This window comes from Podarcis pityusensis, assembly GCF_964106645.2.
Source record: "Podarcis pityusensis genome assembly, chromosome: 16".
Classification (NCBI taxonomy): domain Eukaryota; kingdom Metazoa; phylum Chordata; class Lepidosauria; order Squamata; family Lacertidae; genus Podarcis; species Podarcis pityusensis.
In genome coordinates, this window is record NC_138041.1 from 16,495,815 (window position 1) to 16,516,540 (window position 20,726).

The following is a 20,726-nucleotide window of genomic DNA, read 5'->3' on the forward strand; positions in this document are numbered from 1 at the left end:
GGCCTCCTAGATTTTTCATCCAATACTGAATACTCTGTTGTTTTATTTTATATTATATATATATTCAAATTATCTGCAGAGCAAACTCAGGTCCTTTCATACCTCCTCCGCTCCACTGAAAAAAGAAAAACTCAGCACACCACTCCAGACAAAATTATGCTCTGAGATTCTTAATGCATCCGTGCGCCCAGCCCTGGGTACATGGGGTGTTGCTGGTGGAAAGCCACTGTCCACACAGAGAAAGCAAGTTTGAAGTGATTGTACTAGGTGTCCATGGTTACAGCAAGATTCTTTTCCTGTGGCACTTTACTGATACGCTGAAAAAGCATCTTGATATGGCCAAAGATACCATCATATCAAGACTGCTGCAAGGGGAGGGGTTGACACCGTGTGCTGCTCCTCAGTGTAGACGTCTGCATTCAGTAACGCAAGGTGGGGAGATGCTGCAACTTCTTCTACTGCTTTCTTGATTGCATTTAAATCCCACCTTTTTCTTTGTGGAGCTCAAGTACATGGTACATGGTCCTCTCCCTCCTCATTCAATCCCTACCACCAGGGCCGTCTTACCCATAGGCGCCAGGGGTGCAGAGCACCTGGGTGCTGGGCTCTCAGGGGCGCCAAGCCAAGAGTCCAGGGCCCGAGAGTTGAGTCTGGGGAAGAGCCCACCCATCGGTCGGAGGGCCACAGTGGGCTCTCCTGCGGGCGGCTCTGCGCCGCGAGCTCTGCCCTCCTGCGTGCATGGGACTGGGCAACCTGGGGGGGGGGGCGCTGGGCGGATCTTTGCACCCCAGCTCCGCATATGCTTAAGACAGCCCTGCCTACAACAACCCTGTGAGGCAGGTTAGGCTGAGAGGCAGTGACTGGCCTGCAAGGTCACCCAGCGAACTTATTGGCTGAGTGTGGATTTGAACCCTGCTCTCCCAGGTCCTAGTCCGACACCTTAACCCCTACTCCACACTGGCTCTCCAGAAGAGAAATGAAAAGGGGGCCGCTATTAGCCACAATGGCTGTGCTCTGCCTCCACAATACCAGCTCCTGGAAACCACAGGAGCAGAAAGTGCTCTTGTACTTGACTTGTGAGTGTCCCAGGGGTGGCCTCTGCGAGGAAAGGGGTGCTATATTAGATGATCCATTGGCCTGACCCACCAGGCTCTTCTTATGGTCGTAAGCGGTACATTTCCCAATTCCAGAATTCATTCCAGAAATTCTTCTAGTTAGACCGGAATCCAGGAGGAGCAAAACACATCAAAGGAATGGAATGGGGAGGAGAAGAGTAATTCTATCACCCACATGCATTTTCCAAGCCTTATTTCTGAGATCTTTTTAAACTTAAGAAGTTGGAATGGATGGAACCTGGGGTTTTCTGCATACCAACGGGGTGCTCCAACACTAATTAACCTACTCTAATTAAATGCACCAGCAGTGTTGATGCCTCCTTTATAGTGCGCCTAAATCTCTTATCCTTATACCCTGAAACAGGAAAATGGGAAAGCTTAAAAAATAGATTCAGATATTTACTTGATGTACTTTCCTAAGTATATCACTTAAACAGAGGTATTTATTATGGCCCTGCCCCATAATAAACTTGAATTTGACTTGCTGTAACAAAATGTTGTTTTCCTTTTTATATAGTTTATACTTTAATGTATCTTATTCTCTTCTATGTTAAAAAACAACAGCATTTTTTGTTTTTTTAAAAATATGCTTCTAAGGAGCCAGAAGTTCAGCCTCCTGGCTCTGTGCTGGAAAACAGGAATCCACAGGAAATATTTGCCTTGCCTCAACCTTTTTCCAAAAGCCACTTCCCACCCAGAGACACTGTGTCTTAAAATATCACTTTTCAAACATATTCTTCCACATTGGGGGGGGGGGTGTCTCTGCCCATGCTCCAAAGTCCTTTGCTCTTGAAACAAAAACTTTGCCTGTGCATCACTCTGCACGAGCTCAGAGGCATGCGTGCTCAGAAAAGTATGAAAGCGACTGCTTGGCAGGCTTAGGCGGAAAGCTGGTGCGATTTCTCCTCATTTCCTCTGAGGCAGCAGAAGACAGAAGCGTCCTTGCTCTCAACTTCCCTGCTTAACAGAGCCAGCCTTCCTCTTGCTTAGCTCTCCACCCACGGCCATTTCCCCTTCTGTGCCGTCAGCTACCGACCAGCTTGGCTTCACAACACTCCTGTGCGCATTTCCCCTCCAAAGCGCCCTGCTTGTTCCGAACAGCTGTTTAAAATGTCACTGTCTGTCCTCCTGCCTTTATTGACACAGTCTGCCTGAACTTTGCAACCGTGATCTTCCGCTGCTCCCTGGCTTGTGGATCTGGACCAAGAGGAACCAGGTGGGGTTTTTTTTTTTTTGCAGAATGGATCCAGATCAAGTGGGCAGCTTCACCCACTAAGAAAATTAGCCAGGGACATTAATACAGATTCGTCCCCCTACGGGCTTCTTAACTGGAGAAAAAGCCTTTGGGTCTTAATCCTGGAATGATCAGTGTCTCTCTGAGCATGTTCAAAGTGCTTTCTGCTCATTGGGTAAACTGCAACAATCCTGTGTGTGCTCTGGGAAGGGCTTTTGGGACAGAGGGATATTGCTGGCCGTTGACTTGAGAGCTCCGGCATCCATCATTTTATAACTCAGAAGTAGTGAAATTAATCTCCCAGGAATGCCAGAATGCAGGAACCAAGGAATCACAGCTAGGTGGTGTAGGAGTCAGCCTCCCAATGCTTTTGACCTGAACAGGAGCTAAGAGGAAGGATGAAGCAACACTTTGTGCCCTTCCATCTCTATTGACCCTTTGACCCTACATTGGAAGGATAATTAGGGTTTTACGTTTGTGACCTCACCCTTTAAGTGGGATGGCCAGGATCTGTTCTTTAGAGGTGTGTATTTTGAACTTGCAGGTCTTGTTTTACTGCTCATTAAAAATGTTTCCTGTTACTTTTATTTTTCAAAACTGTTCAGTGGGAAAAAGTGACAAATAAATATGAATATAATATTGATATTAATATTAGAAAGAAATGATAAAAGTACAAGCTGGCTATCGAATATTTTTGACTATCCTCCCTCCTGAGTCAGTATTTTTGTTCCTTGTTGTCTGAGATGCTAGAATGAGGGTGGCAGAGAGGTGGCTTAAATATGTTATGAACTTGTAGAACTCTAGACAGCATATACCAAATTTGCTTGGGACTGACACTGAGGCTGCGCAAATCTAAAGCAAACATAAACCCTTAGACTCCACACTGTCTCTCCTCCAGGTGAAAACAGGCCCTAAAAGAGAATATGAAAAACTCTGAGCTGCATTTAAGGCAAGAGGCGTGGAGCACATTGTTGGCTATTTACAAACACAGGCACACAAATAAGCAAACAAACACAATAGTTCTTTTGTTCAGTATTATGTGTACATTATTTTATATCTATCTATCTCTATTGGTCCATACAGGACTTTATAGCACGGAAAAGCTTTAACGGTTGGCATTCACCACCCAACAAGTTGTGCGTTTGGCCACAGGGGGCGACATTGTGCTTGTACCACGATTGGAAGAGAAAGACGAGTGCAAAGGCAATTGAACAAAATTCAGGGGGAAAACCTGTGATTTGCTATTAAGGAAACAACGTCGGTTTAGAGCATGGAGGGCTGCCTATCAGACAGAGGGCATTGTTGGGACTGGGAGAAGAAAGCATGTGGGGCAGTGGCGGGGGGTGCGGTGGGGGCAGATTCACAGCAGGAAATATACCCTGGATACTGACGCCCTTCTCCACAGCTCAGAATACTGAAATTCAAAAAACTTGGTGGCTGGAATTGACGGTAGGCAGTAAAGTGGGTGGTCTATCTTCCCACACCGGCAGCACAGCTGTCGCTATTGGCTGAGCTTCTCTGCTGTCGTGGAATGTTCATAAACATTCCAGCGCAGCAGGCCAGCCAGTGCTCTGTCCCAGTTACCAAGGCGGAAGTGGAAGAGGATTGCGGAAGCAGGGTTTGCAAAAAAACCCCGTTTTTGGGAGGGAAGGTTAATGTGGGGCCCTGGCATGTCCTTCTCAAAGAGTCCCTCCAGCAAAATTAAGTGCTCACTGCTGTGAGAGAAGGAAGAGGTTATTCTGGCTGGCTGGTCTTGAGCTGGGACAGTTGTGGGAAGAAAGGAAGGCAGGCAAGGGAAATGGGGAGGCTGGGATCCAATTGGAAGAGGAGTAGAGCAGGGACAGACATCCCCACCTGAACTGACTTTTATCGGTGGAAAAAACCACAAGGCGGTGGCACATGCCACCTGAACAACCAACACCTCAGCGACACAGGGTGTGCCGTACGACCGGGAGCAAAAGTGCGAGGAAGAGGGAACATTGCACAGGTGCTCCTTCAGGAGAGCTGAGAGTGTGTTTGGATTGGGCCTCAGGCCTTGAGTGGTGGGGGTCCCACCTTCCTGAAGCCTCCCTGTGCCTGCTGAGAGAGTGGGGGTGTCATTTCAGCACCCCCCGGAACAGCGCTTAAGGATGGAAGGGGCTGAGTTCAAGTGTTACTCCGAAGTACTATTGCTTTGTCGACACTACTAAACCGCAGGAAGGAACAAGAGAATACATTCGTTGTGGCCGGCAACCCTGGTGGCTTTGCCACTGCCTGCCTCCCTCGGTTATCAAAGTCGTTTTACAGACGTGGGTCGGTATCGGGAGCCCCATTTGGCAGGAAACTGAGGCACGTGGAAAGCTGGGAGAGGCAGGAGAGCCTCTCGCTCTCCTCGACTGTCCCAAATGAGCGCAGTGTCAAGGCCCACACTTGGTCTGCACCAGACATTTCAATCCTTTTCAAACAGGACCGACAGCCATGGAATCAATGTTTCTTGCGGGGAGGTTGCTGGGCGCCCTCTTTTGGCCCAAAGGACATGCAAACTGAGTGCCAAGAGGCAAGAGGGTTGAACCACTGCATTGAAGGCTTGGGCCCTATAGAGCTGGCCAGGCCTTGGGGAGCTTAGGTAACGGTAAAGGGACCCCTGACCATTAGGTCTAGTTGCAGACGACTCTGGGGTTGCGGTGCTCATCTCGCTTTATTGGCCGAGGGAGCCGGAGTACAGCTTCCGGGTCATGTGGCCAGCATGACTAAGCCACTTCTAGCAAACCAGAGAAGCGCACGGAAACGCCGTTTACCTTCCCGCCGGAATGGTACCTATTTATCTACTTGCACTTTGATGTGCTTTCGAACTGCTAGGTTGGCAGGAGCAGGGACCAAGCAACGGGAGCTCACCCCATCACGGGGATTCGAACCGCCAACCTTCTGATCAGCAAGTCCTAGGTTCTGTGGTTTAACCCACAGCGCCACCCGCGCTTAGATTGCGTCAAAGATGTGTCTGGGTTCCCTGATGCAGACTGGGTTACAGCTGACAGGCTGCATGGGGGGGCGGCGGCAGGAATCCCAACATTACTCCTGTTGGCCAGATAAATCCTGTTGCCATCCCTGAGCCCTGGCAAGGAACGGAAGAGGAAGAGGTGCCCAAAAAAGTGGTTAGCAACCAGGTACTCCCAACAGTAACATACCATTGTTCTGGGAGCTGATGGAGGAAATAGATACACCTCCTTGTAAGGAAGAACGAAGAGTGTCTCTGAGTTTAATTCAGGGGCAGGGGGCAGGGGGAGGGAGATATCCTGTGTCTCAGGCATCAAATAATTTGGGGGGAGTTTTGCCCTACTGCAGCCTTTGCCAACATATTTTTTTTGGTCCCCATATGCTCTAGACTACAACTTCCAGGTTGAAACCAGGTTGGCAAAGGCTGCCTTAGCATTTTTCGGGTGCTTCAGCATTCTGTGGGGCTGGGGGATGATGCCAGTTTAAAGGGGCTTGGATTGGGTTTGGCATTTATCCCAGCTGCAGCAAACTAATTTGAACTTTTCAGGAAAGTCACACCCCACCTCCAAAAGAACCCAGGTGGGCTGTGATCCCTATGAAGAGAGCCTGGCAACCCACTGCTAGAGCTCTCTCTTGCCCATGCCACCCACTCCAGGAGGTGGCAAAGAGAACATGTGCCCTCTCGGTTTTCAGCTTTCCAGGTCTAAAAACCAGATGTGCGTAGATTCGCCTCCCTGAAATTGGGCATACAGCTTCCCACAACCCACCCAACCAACATCAAGTGTCAACAAGAGAACTGAAATCTCCCCCCACAGAAAAGAAAAAAAAATATTCAAAAGAATATAGATGAAGGTGACCCAGGGGGCTTAAAGTCCTCTTTCCTACTGGGATGGGTCTCTGCTTGCTGAGGACGGGACCCTCAAAGCAGACATCGATCCACAAAACGTATGTTTTCCAAATGCGAATTCACCCTCTAGATTTCATCTCAGAGATGTTGTTGGGGTTTTACCCCATGGAGTCACCATGTCAAGCATCAGACTCCATTGCTCTGCCTTTTTTGCAGATCCCAGGCCTCGTCTGTAGGAGCAGGAAGCGAAGGATGCCAACAGTCTCCTGCACGCCTGATGAAGATTTTGGTGGGTTAGTCAAGGAAGCCAACACCCAACTCAACCTTCCCACTCCAAAGAATTTCATCGCAAGCAGATGGGCAAAACTTCCTGGGTCGCCTGCTTGCCCTCAGCGACTTCACTCTAAAGGCCCCTCCCCTACACTCTGGCCTCGCGGTGTCGGCTCCGACGTCATGCTTCATATGTCCAGTTTATAAAGATGGCGGCTACGACATGGAACACCAAAATGAGAGGAAGGAGGAAGACGCAGAAACCCAGCTACGAAGACAGGGTGGGCTCAGAGGCCGGCGAGGAAAGCAGGAAAACGGCATTGTGGAAGGCCCTCCAAGTCCCCATGAGGCAAAGACGAGAAGACTGTAGATTGCCCTGTTCCCATTCCGCCATGTCTTAACTGGCCACCGAGTCCCCTTGGGCGATCAGGCTCTGAAAACTGACCAGCTGCTTCATCTGCTCCGTCTGCATGGAGTGCCTCCGGAGTAGCCTCTTGCCTTTGGGAGAAGTGGGGGCCACCGGGATCAGGCCCTTGTGGGCCGGGGAGGAGGGCTTGCCATTGCCCCGGATGTCGCGGAGGGGAGGGTGGGGGTTGAGGTGGAGTGGGGGCAGGAAGCCCGGCCGAGTGTGGGCAATGTGGTCCAGCAGCAGCGTCCCAGAGCCCCTCCTCTCGAGGAGACCCGGGGCCCGGCGTCGTATCGTGATGGGGGAGACGGCGTTGGGGATGCTTTCCAAACTCTCTCGGGATGAGCTGGCCAGCAGGGTCAACGGGGAGGCGTTGTACTTCCTCCTCTCCACAGAAACGCGGCCCGAATCCGGGGAGCTGGGGATGGACTCGGGGCAGAGGGAATCCAACTCGTAGTGGTCCAAGCAATTCAGCTTGGGGTGGACCAGAGCCCGGGAGCCAGGACTTGGACCGCCGTCTTGGGTTTCGGGCGCCGTGTTGCGTCGGGCGAGAGTCTGGTGCAGGTGGCTGAAATGGACTTTCTCTGCCCACGCGGCTTCCAGGCTGGGCAGCTCTTCCCCTGAGGCCTGGTGAGCAGCCATTTTGAGGCAGGACGACTCCTGGCCTTCCATGCTGTGTCTCCGGGACAACGGAGGCCTCTTCGAGAAGCTCAGGCCATTCATCTCAGCCGTCATCCTCTCTTCCGGGGTCCGGGCCTTTTCCTGGTGGGAGGCAGCTAGGACAGAGGGCGCCACCAGGCCCCATGGCTCCGAGTTTAACCTCTTCAGCTGCTTGGGCCGGCCTTTGGGTGGGAGGGTCGGGGCTTTCTCCTCAGCCTCCTTCCCCTTGCCGTGCGGGAGAGGGGAGCAGCTGAGCCGGGTGGCCATGGTGAAGTTGAAAACATCACGCTCCTCTTCCTTCTCGCTGCCGCCGGGGGACTGGGAGGTCCTCACCTCAATGTCTGAGGGGGACATGCACAGAGCGGGCGAACGGCTGTCCTCCACACCTGGCGACGGTGGCGAGTTCAGGTACTGCTTGGTTTTCTTGGTCCCTGAGGGGGACGTGTCTGTGGTGATGATGATGACCTCCTTCCCTTTGGCCTTGCAAGCATCCAGGAGCACCTGCAAGGTCCCCCGGTCCCCCTTGTTGATGGCGTACACCAAAGCCGACGCCCCAGAGTAATCCTTGGCGCTGGGCTCTGCCCCGTGCGCCAACAAAATGGAAGCCACCTCAGCCCCAGCCCCGTCGGCGCAGGCATGCATCAGCGCGGACTTCCCCATCTTGTCAGGGATGTTGGGGTCGGCCCCGTTCTCCAGGAGGTACCTCACCATGCGGGACTTGTTCTGAGGGTCCTCGTAGGGGGCCACGCAGGCCGCAATGAGGGGGGTTTCCCCCTGGATGTTGCCCTCATTGATGTAGGCCCCACCCTCTAGCAGCAGGCGGGTGAGGCGGAACTTGCCCTGCCAGACAGCCTTCAGCAGGGCACTCCCCTCGGGGTGGACCATGGCGGTGGCAGGCGGTTCCGCAGGCATTGGGCAGAGGCAAGGAGTTCACAAGATGGAGGAGGACATCTCAGGGCACGCCATGACCTGGAATGGGAGACAAAGCGAGGGAAACCAGAGCGTGAGGACTGCTCTATTGTGGAGCAATGTTATGGGTTTCTGAAGGTCTGTCCAAAAGCATTCCCTCCAACATTTCTCTGATGAAATAAGAGGCTTCCTATTCAATAATAATAATACAGTGGTACCTCAGTTTTTGATCATCTCGGAAACTGAACGTTTTGGTTTTCAAATGCTGATAACCCAGAAGTAAATGTTTCCGAACGTGCCTCAGAAGTTGAACGGCTTCTGTTGCGTGTTTTTCAATTTTCTCCACCGACTTTGCTGACCGCCCTTTGCGCCTTGGTTGTCTAATGTTTCGGAAGTCGAATGGTCTTCTGGAATGGATTACGTTCGACAACTGTGGTACCACTGTAATAATATTTATACCCTGCCCATCTGACTGGGTTGCCCCAGCCACCAACATATATAAAAACATACTGAAACACTGAAAAACGTCCCTATACAGAGCTGCCTTCAGACATCTTCTAAAGGTTGCGTCGTTACTTATCTCCTTGTTTCGGGGGTCGCATGACTTCATATGCTCCAACATTTCTCCGATGGAAATAGGAACATCCTAAGGAAAAGCAGGTCATTCCGGGATCAAATCAGAAACCAGAACGGCTGCTGTAAATCCTGGACTGTCCCCTGAAAAATAGGGGTGCTTGGAGGGTCTGCAAAAGAAAGTAATCAGGGGAGGAGGAGGAGCAAAAATAGACCCAGGGAAAGGAAGAGGTGGGGCCTGGAAAAAAATACCAGCATTAGGGAAAAGTAGGGATAGGAAATGAGGAGTGGGGTTCAGGAACGGAAAGAGAGCGCAGGAGACAAGTTAGGCCTGAGCAGGGGACCGTGTTCCTGACAATTAAGGACAGCTTTCCCAAGATCTGAATTTGCTGGATCAAAGCACAGCACTTTGCAAGCTCCTTCGACAACCTTGCTAGCATCCCCTCTGCTCCTTTTGCAAGCTTCTGTCAGTTGAAATTAAAAGAAGCTTTCTTGGGGTCTGAATTTGCTGGGTCAAACCTCAGCACTTTGCAAGCCTCTCTGCCCCTCTGACAACCTCGCAAGAGACCTCTCACTGCTCCTTTGCAAGTTTCTGTCAGGGGAACTCTGGCAATTCCATGCATGTTTAGGCAGCTCAGGCGTTAAACCTTGCAAGGAGACAGCTTGAGGCCTTAAGATCCAAGGTAGGTTCAGCAGCCGATTCTTCTTTTGGATGCTTCCCAGCATCTCTGTGACTTTTCTAGAGGTGGCCAGTGGTAAGCCGAGTGGGGGAAGGACCTCTCGTCTCTTAGGCAGGCTGTGCCAGTTTTGCTGCCCCCGCTGAGGCGCAGCCCCTGCCAGCGCTGGCAGGAGGAGCGTTCACTCCACATGCTGTTAAAGACACAGACGGGCACAATTGGCCGGTCCTTCCGGGCGCAGCATCCAAAGCAGCCTGCTGTGACTCAGAAACCCTTCCGCAGGAGCCAGAAGGGAAAAGGGTAATTAATTCTCATTCTTGAGATTAGCTGCCCATGCCTTTAAATGCTAGGAAACTCAGGGCAGCTTTTGCAAAGGTTAGTTGACTTTGCAGGAAGCGTCACTTGGGCAGGGTCTTTTTTCCCTTGCGCAAACCAGGTTATTTGTGTGAGCTGTACAGTGGTACCTCGGGATACAGACGCTTCAGGTTACAGACTCTGCTAACCCAGAAATAGTACCTCAGGTTAAGTACTTTGCTTCAGGATGAGAACAGAAATCATGCAGCGGCAGCAGGGGGCCCCATTAGCTAAAGTGGTGCTTCAGGTTAAGAACAGTTTCAGGTTAAGAACAGACCTCCAGAACGAATTACTTACGTACTTAACCCAAGGTACCACTATATTAGGTTCTTCCTGAAGGCAACTTTTGCCCTCGGATCCACGCTCGACCCTCTAGTTTTCTGCCGGCTTTGTTGATTTATTGATTGATTAATGAATCTATACATCCCTCAATATGTCATGTTCTCTAAGCCAGCCTTTGTCAACATGGCCCCCTCCAGCTGTTTGGGACGAAACACAGCCATCACAGATAATATACCGTATTTTTCGCCTTATAGGGCGCACCGGCGCATAGGGCGCACCTCGTTTTTTGGGGGGAGAAATGAATTTTAAAAAATTATTCCCCCCCCCCCAGCCACGGGGCTGGGGTGGGGGAAGCCCGAGCTTCCCCCGACCCCAGCCCCCAGAACAGGCTGCTATCCGCAAGCCTTGCAAGCCCAGCGGCAACTCCCGCCGGGCTTGCAAGGCTTGTGGATAGCTTCAGCGACAGCCTGTATTCGCCCCATAGGACGCACACACATTTCCCCTTCATTTTTGGAGGGGGAAAAGTGCGTCCTACAGGGCGAAAAATACGGTACCTTTCTGTGAATTTGTCCAGCACTCTTTTAAAGCCATCCCAGTTGGTGGCCATTGCTGCCTCCTGTGGGAGGGAGTTCCATAGATTAACTGTGCCACGTGAAGAACTTTATCTGTCCTGAACCTTCAACCTCTTCAGCTTCATGGAATGTCTACAAGTTCTGGTGTTACAAGAGGGGGAGAAAAACTTCTCACTAGCCACTTTCTCCCTACCATGAATAATTTTAGAATTCCTATCATGTCACCTTTTCTCTCAGCTAAACAAAGTCTCAAAAGCTGCAACTTTTCCACTTAGGGGAGTCATTTGGCAGAATTTTGGCTTTTCCCCCCGTTTATCTTTTTAGCCTGCAATTTCTTCTTGCGCAGGGGAAACCAGGAGTAGGCCTCAGCAAGGCTGCAGTCCTCAGCAGGGTGGAACTGCCAGCCCTCCACTTCCTGTGTCTCTTGGAAGGAGGGGAAAGTGGGGTAAGGCAGCCGGGTTGTTTGAGGCCAGCTCGCTAATTTAGAATCCTTTTGCGCTTGCTTTAAAAACAAAAGCCGCTTCAATGAGACTTTGCTTTGGAGCAAGTGGCTTCTGGATGGCTGAGCAAATCCGCACTTTGGCTCATAAATCCCACTTCTGACTACCGGCCGTGGCTAATTTAGTGTGGCAGGCAAATCGCCTCCTGCCCACAAATCATGAGAGGCCATGCACAGCGACACCAGTTAACCCCCAGAGTTAGTTAGGACTGATCGAATAGGAAGGCTTGGAATGAGCCCGGCCGATGAACTAGGAACTTAAGATACTGCATTGTTCAGTCTCAGGAAAACACCAGCCCTACCTGGGACGCGGGTGGCGCTGTGGTCTAAACCACAGAGCCTAGGGCTTGCTGATCAGAAGGTCGGCAGTTCGAATCCCCGCGACAGGGTGAGCTCCCGTTGTTCAGTCCTGGCTCCTGTCCACCTAGCAGTTCGAAAGCACATCAAGTGCAAGTAGATAAATAGGTACCGCTCTGGTGGGAAGGTAAAATGGCGTTTCCGTATGCTGCTCTGGTTCGCCAGAAGCGGCTTAGTCATGCTGGCCACATGACTCGGAAGCTGTCTGCAGACAAACGCCGGCTCCCTCGGCCTTTAGAGCGAGATGAGCGCGCAACCCCAGAGTCGTCTGCGACTGGACCTAACAGTCAGGGGTACCTTTACCTTTACCTGGAGATGCCAGGGATCAAACATGAGACCTTTGGAATGCAAAGCAGGGGCTCCAGAGCTGAGCGATGGCCTTTTCCCTAAAAAATTAAAACAAAACAAAACACTCTCCTATGAGGGAAGGTTGTAGCGTTTGGGACTTTTTAGAAAAGGTGCGCGGGATGGTAGAAGTATATCCAGTTTTGCAAGGCATGGATAAAGTAGATAGGGCAAAGTTTTCATCCCTCTCTCTCTTAGCACTAGAACTCCTGGCTATCCAGTGGAGCTGAACATGGGAAGATTCAGGACAGAGAAAATTCAGTGCAGAGTCAAACCACGGAACTCACTCCCGTGATGGAACTCGCTCACCTCCCTAGATGGCTTTAAAAGAGGGTCAGACAAATTCATGGAGACTATCCGTGGCTGTACTCTGTTTCCACAGACGCCGGATGCCAGCTTGGCAATTGGCAGTGGGCTCAAACCACCAACCTTGTGGTTAACAGCTAGACGCACCCACCCCTTGTGCTACTGGAGGCTGCTATAATTAAATAAGAACATAAGAAAAGCCGGATGGATCAGGCCAAAGGGGGACTGTCTAGTCCTGTTCTCACAGCAGCTAACTAGAGGCCCCAAAGGGAAACCCACAAAAGTGACCCGAGCATAGGAGTCCCCCAGAGATCTCCACATGGGTCACAACTGGACCCATGCCAGTCGCAAAATGCGCCCGGCCAATTTCTTAATACTATTTGCAACTCCCTCCTTAGAGAGGCCAGACTGGCCACTGGCTGGTGAAGACTATTTTATTCTGACAAGCCTTCGGAAACTGACTGTACCCTTCTTCTTTTTTAAGGAAAGAACTTATAGCAGTGCTGTGCTGTTTTACTATTTGTACTTTAATAGATTTGTTTTTACGTCATTTTCATTCTACTATACCTTAATTGCTTTTCAACTATTATACTTCATATGCTTTTAGATTTCTGGGTTTTTCCGGTGTTTTTGAGTCCTGGTTCTGGGGGAAAGTCAGGATATAAATAAAATAATTATACTTATTCCGCAGAGTGGGGATTAGTACCTCCACGGAGAGTTGCCAACTGTTCAAATGACCAGTGTTTCTGTGCCCTTAACCACAGTACAGTGGTACCTCAGGTTAAGAACTTAATTCGTTCTGGAGGTCCGTTCTTAACCTGAAACTGTTCTTAACCTGAGGTACCACTTTAGCTAATGGGGCCTCCCGCTGCTGCCGCGCCGCCACCACGTGATTTCTGTTCTCATCCTGAAGCAAAGTTCTTAACCCGAGGTACTATTTCTGGGTTAGCGGAGTCTGTAACCTGAAACGTCTGTAACCTGAAGCGTCTGTAACCCGAGGTACCACTGTATATTCTGCAGTGATGAGTGCATGAGGACATTTGACACAAGCCGCAGTAGCAAGGGGGGGGGGCTAAAAAGTTGGCAACAGCACATCCTGCAGGTTGAGGTCAGGGGACACACAAAATTCCTTTGTTCTCAGGCACCCCAACCTTTTGCTTTCGTCTTTTAAGGTGTGACCCAACAGCCGCACCCAGCTCTCGCCTCACTTCCTAGGAAGACAATTGCTCACAAGATTGTTCGCTAACTCCAGGTCACGGAATAATTTTAGGGAGCCACAAGGAGGGCACCTGGGCTTATTGGTGGGGAACTAACTGCTTGCTGACCCTGTAGCAGGACCTGGTTCAGGACAGTATTTTAAATAGAGAGGGAGGACAGCTGGTGCCCCAGAGCTGCGGTTCATGTGGTTCATTTCCTCTTTGCAGCCAGCAATGCGAGGGTTTCTGGAAAGCATTTGAATGTCATACACAAATGCAGCTAATTTACACTGGGAAATTTTTCTGTCACCCTGGAGGGTGATCTAATTTCGACCTGTTTGTTTTGCTTGCATTTAGCAATCAAATCTAAAAATGTCAACACGGCCAAGCTTGCCTGATAGCGTATCTGAGGCTAGCATACATTTGCTCACAGAAACATATAATCATAGAATTGGAAGGTCCCCGAAAGGGGTCATCTAGTCCAACCCCCTTGCGACGGTGCTGACAATGAACTTACGAAATGGAAAAGCTGTCCACAGAAAAGAAAAGCAATCCTCTCTGTTTGCAGGACATAAAACCCTTGGGCGCCTTAAATAAGAATTTAATTATTATTTTGTTATTTCTATGCTGCTCACCTGACGGGGTTGCCCCAGCCACTCTGGGCGGCTTCCAGCAAAATATGAAAACACAGTGAAGCATCAAACATTAAAAACTTCCCTATATACAAGCCCCAAAGCTCAGCTCTTGGATTGCAACACAAAGCTCAGGTCAAGCTATTTAAGGTGACCGGGGACCACCTGCATTTCCCAGCAATTGACAGAATGACGAATGACTACCCTTGTCCTTGCAGATTCCCAGCTGTCTCTCCCCCTCCTCACACTCACCGCTTTCTATATCATTTCTCCAGTCCCTCTAGGGGCACTCGAATGAAATCTACAAGAGCCATATATCAAATATTAGCAAAATCCTTATGTCATGCTGGGGGTGTAATAAGGCATACAGTTCCATCTTGGGTTTCCCAGCAAGATGCATAATTTATCCTCAACAAGCCTGGCTCCAAATTAATGACAAATCTGATACTAAAGCCCTTCGCCTTGTCTTCCTCCACCCAGATTCCCCTCCTCCCCGGAGACCTGGACATATTTATCAAAGCCGGGAGAAGCTCTCAAGAGAGCTCTCCGCTGGAATCGCAGACCCACTCAAAACAGCAAACATTTGATCCCCATTGCTGGGCAAACTGACTTTATTGAGAGAGAGATATTTCATTAATGCCAAGTGGGTGGGCAGGAGGCAGACTCATCTTTTGAAATTATTATTATTATTTTTAAAAGATCAAAAACTGGAATAACTGAATAATCTCTCTCTCTCTCTCTCTCTCTCTCTCTCACACACACACACACACACACTAACACACACTTTATTTTTAGCATTGCATCTTCTTGATTCTTAGGAGGGGGTTAAATATAAAGAGCAAGGAGGTGGCATTTATTTGGCAGAGGGGTAATATCTACCACTTTGCCCAGGGTCCCTCAGCAAGACAGACCCTTCTGTGCAGAGACAGATGGAGAGGGAGTCCTGTTTCTGTTTAAAATTTCAGGCCTGGATGTTTGGGGATGTGGAGACAAAAGAGATTGCTCAAAATTAGTGTGAGTTGTGGGGGGTTGCTTCCACTTTGGTTACATAACAGTCAGTAGGGAAGTGAGCCCAAAGCCAGCCTTAATGAGCGAATGGATTCGTTGTGGTTTTCAGAAGCAAGGCAGAAAGGGTGCCTTTGCATAGCCAAGATATCAGTAATATTCCCCCCACCCCAGTCTTCCTGAACAGGTGTTGTGGGGGTGATGTGAAACGAAAGGAGGCGTAAGGCATGACTGGATTGGAATACTTTTATTTTTTAAAACCCGCTAGAAATAGCCCCACTTCTGAACTGGGAAATCAGGAAAGGATGGAGGTAGCTCTGAAGCTTGCCCAGTCCACACACAAAGCGAGGGTGCATTTTCTCCAGGATGTCACTGGCAAATTTAGAGTCTGTTAAACCTGCAGGGAAGAAGGTCGGAGAATCTGACGCTACTGGGGTCCCTCCTTTTCTTTCCGTGTCTTCAAGACCCCCGTGTTTTTAGCATTTGGAGACTGGGGATGGGTGGGGGAAAGGAGGGAATCACCCCCCTGATTTTGGTAGGGATTTTCTTCAAGGAAACCAGGGACCTGGTTCCTTCAAATATACAGCAGCCTGCTGGGTCTGAGGTCTCCCCCCCCAACATCCTAAATTAAAGGAAGCCCCCCCCCCAAAAAAGATATTCTGATTTTGTCACACTTTCGACCCCCATGGAAAAGCAACACGCTTTTGTCACACTTTCAACCCGGATGCCAAAATTACATGATTTTCTCACACTTTCAGCCCTGGCGCAAAATAACCCTGGGCAGTTCCCCCCACCCCACCCTGACTCTCTTAATGCTCACGAGCCCCCAATCTCCCTGCCCGCCCTCCTCCCCAACAGATGCCCACCTGGTTGAAGAAAGGTATTTAAAATTAAAATCCTATTTTATTTGGTTAAAAAAAAAAAGAAACGAGGATCAAAGTTTGCATCCCACAGCCCAGGGGAAACGCAGGCACCGCTGCACACCTGCATGGAACCCAAACAGCTCTGCTGGAAAAGGTACCTGGCTGCATCCTCCGGTGGTCTTCTATGTGGTCCACCACCACCCTGGCGGGGGCTGGCGAGGCGAGGCTTCTCACCCGGGCTGCATGCTTCTGCTGCGCTCTCGGGAGGAGGAGGAAGAGAGAGGGGGAGCCACGGAGCAGGGGGGCTCTGGCGATTTCTCCCGTCTCCTCTGCACGCCGAACACGTGTCCTGCTGCTGCTGCTCTCTGGCGCTGTGTTATTTTGGTGCCTGGGAATAATGCTAACCCCCCTCTGCTGCTTCGGGGATGGAGCGAAAGGGCCAATCGTTACCAAGCCATCTCCAAAGATCATCCAGTTCCTTTAAGATTTGGGGGAGGGGGCGCGGCGGAGGCGTCTATCTCTCCATCCATCTATCCTACCAACCAACCATTCTGAGGTTCGCAAGGCTGGGTGGCGGATTCTGCTATTTTTAGCCCCCTTACCTATCAAAAGCAAGGGAGAGGACCCCCCCCCCCAATTAAAATATACACTGCACCACATTTTTGGGGTGGGGGTAAGGAGATCGTCTCTTAAAGGCTCGCTGCTAGCCAACACTTATAAATTTGGTTCTGTCTGCCAGGGTTAGTGTGTCCCCCCCAACCCACCCCTTACAGTAATTTTGGGGCGTTTTCTCCCAAAGATCTTTTTTGCACGTTGTTGGTGAGTCGCAGTACAGGTTTAGGCCAGGTGGCATTAATTCTGCAATAAAAGAGCAGGTCATTTCTTTCTTTGTAGTCTTGACTGACGGGTCTTTCATGTTGGCCCTGGGAAATTAATTATAATAAGCACAGAGGCAGTGTGGTGTAGTGGTTAGAGTGTTGGACTGCTAGGGTCTGGGAGAGACCGGGGTTTGAATTGCCAGTCAGCCATGAAGCTCACTGGGTGTGACCTGGGGGGGGGCGGGTCAGTTGCTTCCTCTCAGCCAAGCCTGCCTTACAGGGTGGTTGTTATGACGGTTAAATGAGGAGAAGGAGAACCACCTTGAGGTGGGATATAAATGCAAGAACATTTAAAAATGCAAAACAGAAAAATAAGGCCTCTTTTCCCACAAATCTGAAAGTACACTATAATTTTTTTCAATGACTGCAACATGCCATGTATTTATTTCCTTCTGTCTCCTCCCAAAACCTCTCTTTATTGACTTAGGGAAGATCTTTTTGTATTCTGAACAAAAGTTTATTCTGAATTTGTTAAGTAAGATACCCGATGGCGACAATCAGGTGAAAATCACATGTAGGTTGTCTGATTCTGACAAATTCGTGACAGGCAAAGTTGTGAGATTTGCAGTGGCTGCCCGAAAGCCAAGGAGAAGTTTTACTGGGGTCAATATGGTGAATGGCAAAAAATAATAATTAATTGGATGATTTTAATGCATTGGTTCTTTTAACCTTTTTAATTGTTTTTAAGCGTGTTTGTGTGTTTGTGATGTTTTAATGTAAATATATTTTTGGGTAAATGCTGTTCTTTAATATTGTATTGGATGGTTGAAATAACAATAAAACTGCACACTTAGGGCAAAGCCATACCCTACATTTAAAGTGCATCCAATGCACATTTAAAGCACACAATACCCCCCCCCCAAGAATCCTGGGAAATGTAGTTTCACCCTCACAGAGCTGGAGTTCCCAGCACCCTAGACAAACTACAGTTCCCAGTATTCTTTGGGGAAACTCATGAACTTAAAATGTGCATTGGACGTGCTTTAAATGCATTGGTGTGGATCTGCCCTTAGATTGTAGGTCCATGGGGGTGGGGACAAACACAGAAGAACAAACTGGAAAACTACTGTAAGCTGCTTTGAACCCAAGGGATAAAACAAGATATAACCTATTTCATAAAGTAAAACTTAACTGGATTTGCTCAGATTCATCCTTTGCATCTCCCTTTCCTTCCTGTCCCCTCTGCTGCCTCCCAAAGTGTCACCCTTTACATTTCTTATTTATTGAAAACATTTATAACCTTGCAAAAGTTCCCAGAGCACCTTACAATGGAAACAACACAGACTCTGTCCTAACCTCTAAAAAGCCACAACATAAAAGAAAAGTGGGGAGCGGAGGGAAAAGGAAAGCAAGCCAACCCAGAAAGCCAAATGGTTGATGTTACAAGGCTGCAATTTCTTCAGGTCATGTATCTGTTCAAGGTCTAGGTATGAATAATTTTTGTTTTTACTTCTCTGTGCGCTGTAGTTCCGGGTGCTGTATTGTTTTCTTTAAAAAAAGAGAGAGCGAGAACGATGGATATGGTCCTCTCTTTCCTTTTCACAACAACCCTGTGAGGATAGCTGAGAAAGGGTGGTCAGCCTAGGGGCTTTATGGCTGAGATTTGGGCCTGGCCCCTTCTCGGGCTGCCACCCGCTAAACCATGGTGCCTTGGCCAGAAGCCTTGGCCAAAACATTCCCTGCTGCCTTCCTTAAGAATTAAAACACACAATATTCGAAGCACAATATTATATAACACTAAAAGCAAATAAAAATTGCAGCAATAAGGCGAGTCTTTATAAGTGCTACATTCCCCCGCATACCCAGCAGACATAATTTCCCTCCCACCGGCAAAGTCTGCTCCGATTATTGGGGGTGGGGTGGGGATCTTTCCCTCTTTTCTTAAAACTGCTGAGCAGAGCAGGTGTGGCAGAGTCCCATCCGCCAGGGGAATGCAAACCCACAGCACCAAGCTCTGCTCAGATGCCAGCCTTTCTGTACCATACTCCTGTTTCTGCAGCATCAGAATGTCTATGCATTGAGAGGGTCGATGACCCTTGAGGTCCCTTCCAACTTCCCAGGGCTAGCGGCTCCCGCCCTGTGGAACGCCCTCCCACCAGATGTCAAGGAAATAAACAAGGATCTGACTTTTAGAAGACATCTGAAGGCAGCCCTGTTTAGAGAAGTTTTTAATGTTTGAAGTTTTATTCTGTTTTTAGTGTTCTGTTGGGAGCCACCCAGAGTGGCTGGGGAAACCTCAGCCAAATGGGTGGGGTATAAATAATAATAATAATAATAATAATAATAATAATAATAATAATACAACAAATTCATGGAGGAGAGGGCTATTGATGGCTACTAGCCAGGATGGCTATGCTCTGCCTCCACCATCAGAAGCAGCAATGCTTTTGAATACCAGTTTCTTGAAAACCCAGGAGGGGAGAGTTGCTCTTGCGTTCGAATCCTGCTTGCAGGTTTCCCATTGGGGCATCTGATTGGCCACTGTGAGCACAGGATCCCGGACTATACGGGCTCCCTTTGGCCTGATCCAGCAGGCTCTCCTTATGTTTTAATGTTCTTATGACATACACTAGGCAGGAGAAATGAGGACTTGTGGGTTTGCAGGTGGCGGAGGGGCGAGTCCGTTGACCTCTGAGCGAACAATCTGAACGGGAGGGCTCAGCCCCAGAATATAATGTCAACGTTAGCCCGGAAACCTGTGAAGTAGCGAAAATCATAACAGCACTTGTCGTATTTTTGCAGTGTCAAATGATATTTCAAACACATTATCTCTGCAACACCTAAGTGGCTCTCCACTCTGGGATGAAATTACTCTCCCTCCATTACTGATGCAGAGCCGAGGGACAATTATCTAGCTGGTGAAATTGTAGCTCATTGAAATCCATAGGGTTTACTCACAAGGTAGTAACTCTCTGCTTGCCATGAAGTTCATAGGAGGAAATGTGCAGCCCTCCCCACTGCAAATCCACTGCCTTATTGTCAGAATAAAAGCAGGCAAGCGTACTTGGGTGCTTTTCAGCTAAGTCATGCTCAGAGTAAAGGGCCTAAATTGGTCCTCACTGTTATTTTCAGTGGGTCTGCTCTGAGTAGGACTAACAATGAAGGCAACCCTTACTGCCTATCTGTTTTGCTGGGGATTTCCTGGTTCCTAGCTCAGTCTATCTGGCTACTAAGCTGTAGAAGCTCTGTGCAGGGAAAAAACCACCGAGTGCATCAGAGCATGTGCAAAGTGCATCACCCGGCACCAGACACATGCTAGAATGAAGGGTCAGCACGGCCAGCAGTCAGGAATGATGGAAGAATCCAGCTACATCTGGAGGACCACGTCCCCCACCTCTGGTCCAGAAAAGACACCTGTGTACATTAGAAATAGATGCCGAAAAGAGATTGCACAAACTGACTCATATTTAAATGCATATTTTTAAAATGTAGATTGCTACTCCCTGCCCCCCTTTTTTCTCTCCGTGTCCACTTCTGCTTCTTTCTCCCCCTCCATCTTCTCCTGCATCTCCCCCCACCCCACGCTCTGTTGCTATGGCAACCACCGGCTGGGCAACACACAGGCATCCCAGGGTGATGGGCTGCTGAGATGCCTTAGCGGATGGAGAAAAGAAGGAGGAGAGAATCTAATATCAATATGTCTCTGGCTCCTGCTCTCTCCCCCCCCCTCCCCATGGCATCAGCCCACGTGCTAGTGTGGCTCTGCTATTAATATGATGCGCAGATCAAGAAAACGGTTTATTTTTATGTCTGTGCAATTTTAAGGCCGCTCT

At 49.3% G+C, this 20,726-nt stretch overlaps 1 protein-coding gene across 1 annotated transcript; it reads right to left on the reverse strand.

Annotated features, from left to right (window-relative positions):
• Window positions 1-5,763: 5,763 nt before the first annotated feature.
• On the reverse strand, window positions 5,764-16,820 carry ANKRD34A (ankyrin repeat domain 34A). The gene is made up of 2 exons (XM_080984459.1): window positions 16,234-16,820; window positions 5,764-8,474 (listed from the first exon to the last, which is right to left on the reverse strand). The coding sequence occupies exon 2, from the start codon at window positions 8,415-8,417 to the stop codon at window positions 6,837-6,839; it is 1,581 nt and encodes a 526-aa protein (XP_080840585.1). The 5' UTR covers window positions 8,418-8,474; window positions 16,234-16,820; the 3' UTR covers window positions 5,764-6,836.
• Between the last annotated feature and the right edge of the window lie 3,906 nt (window positions 16,821-20,726).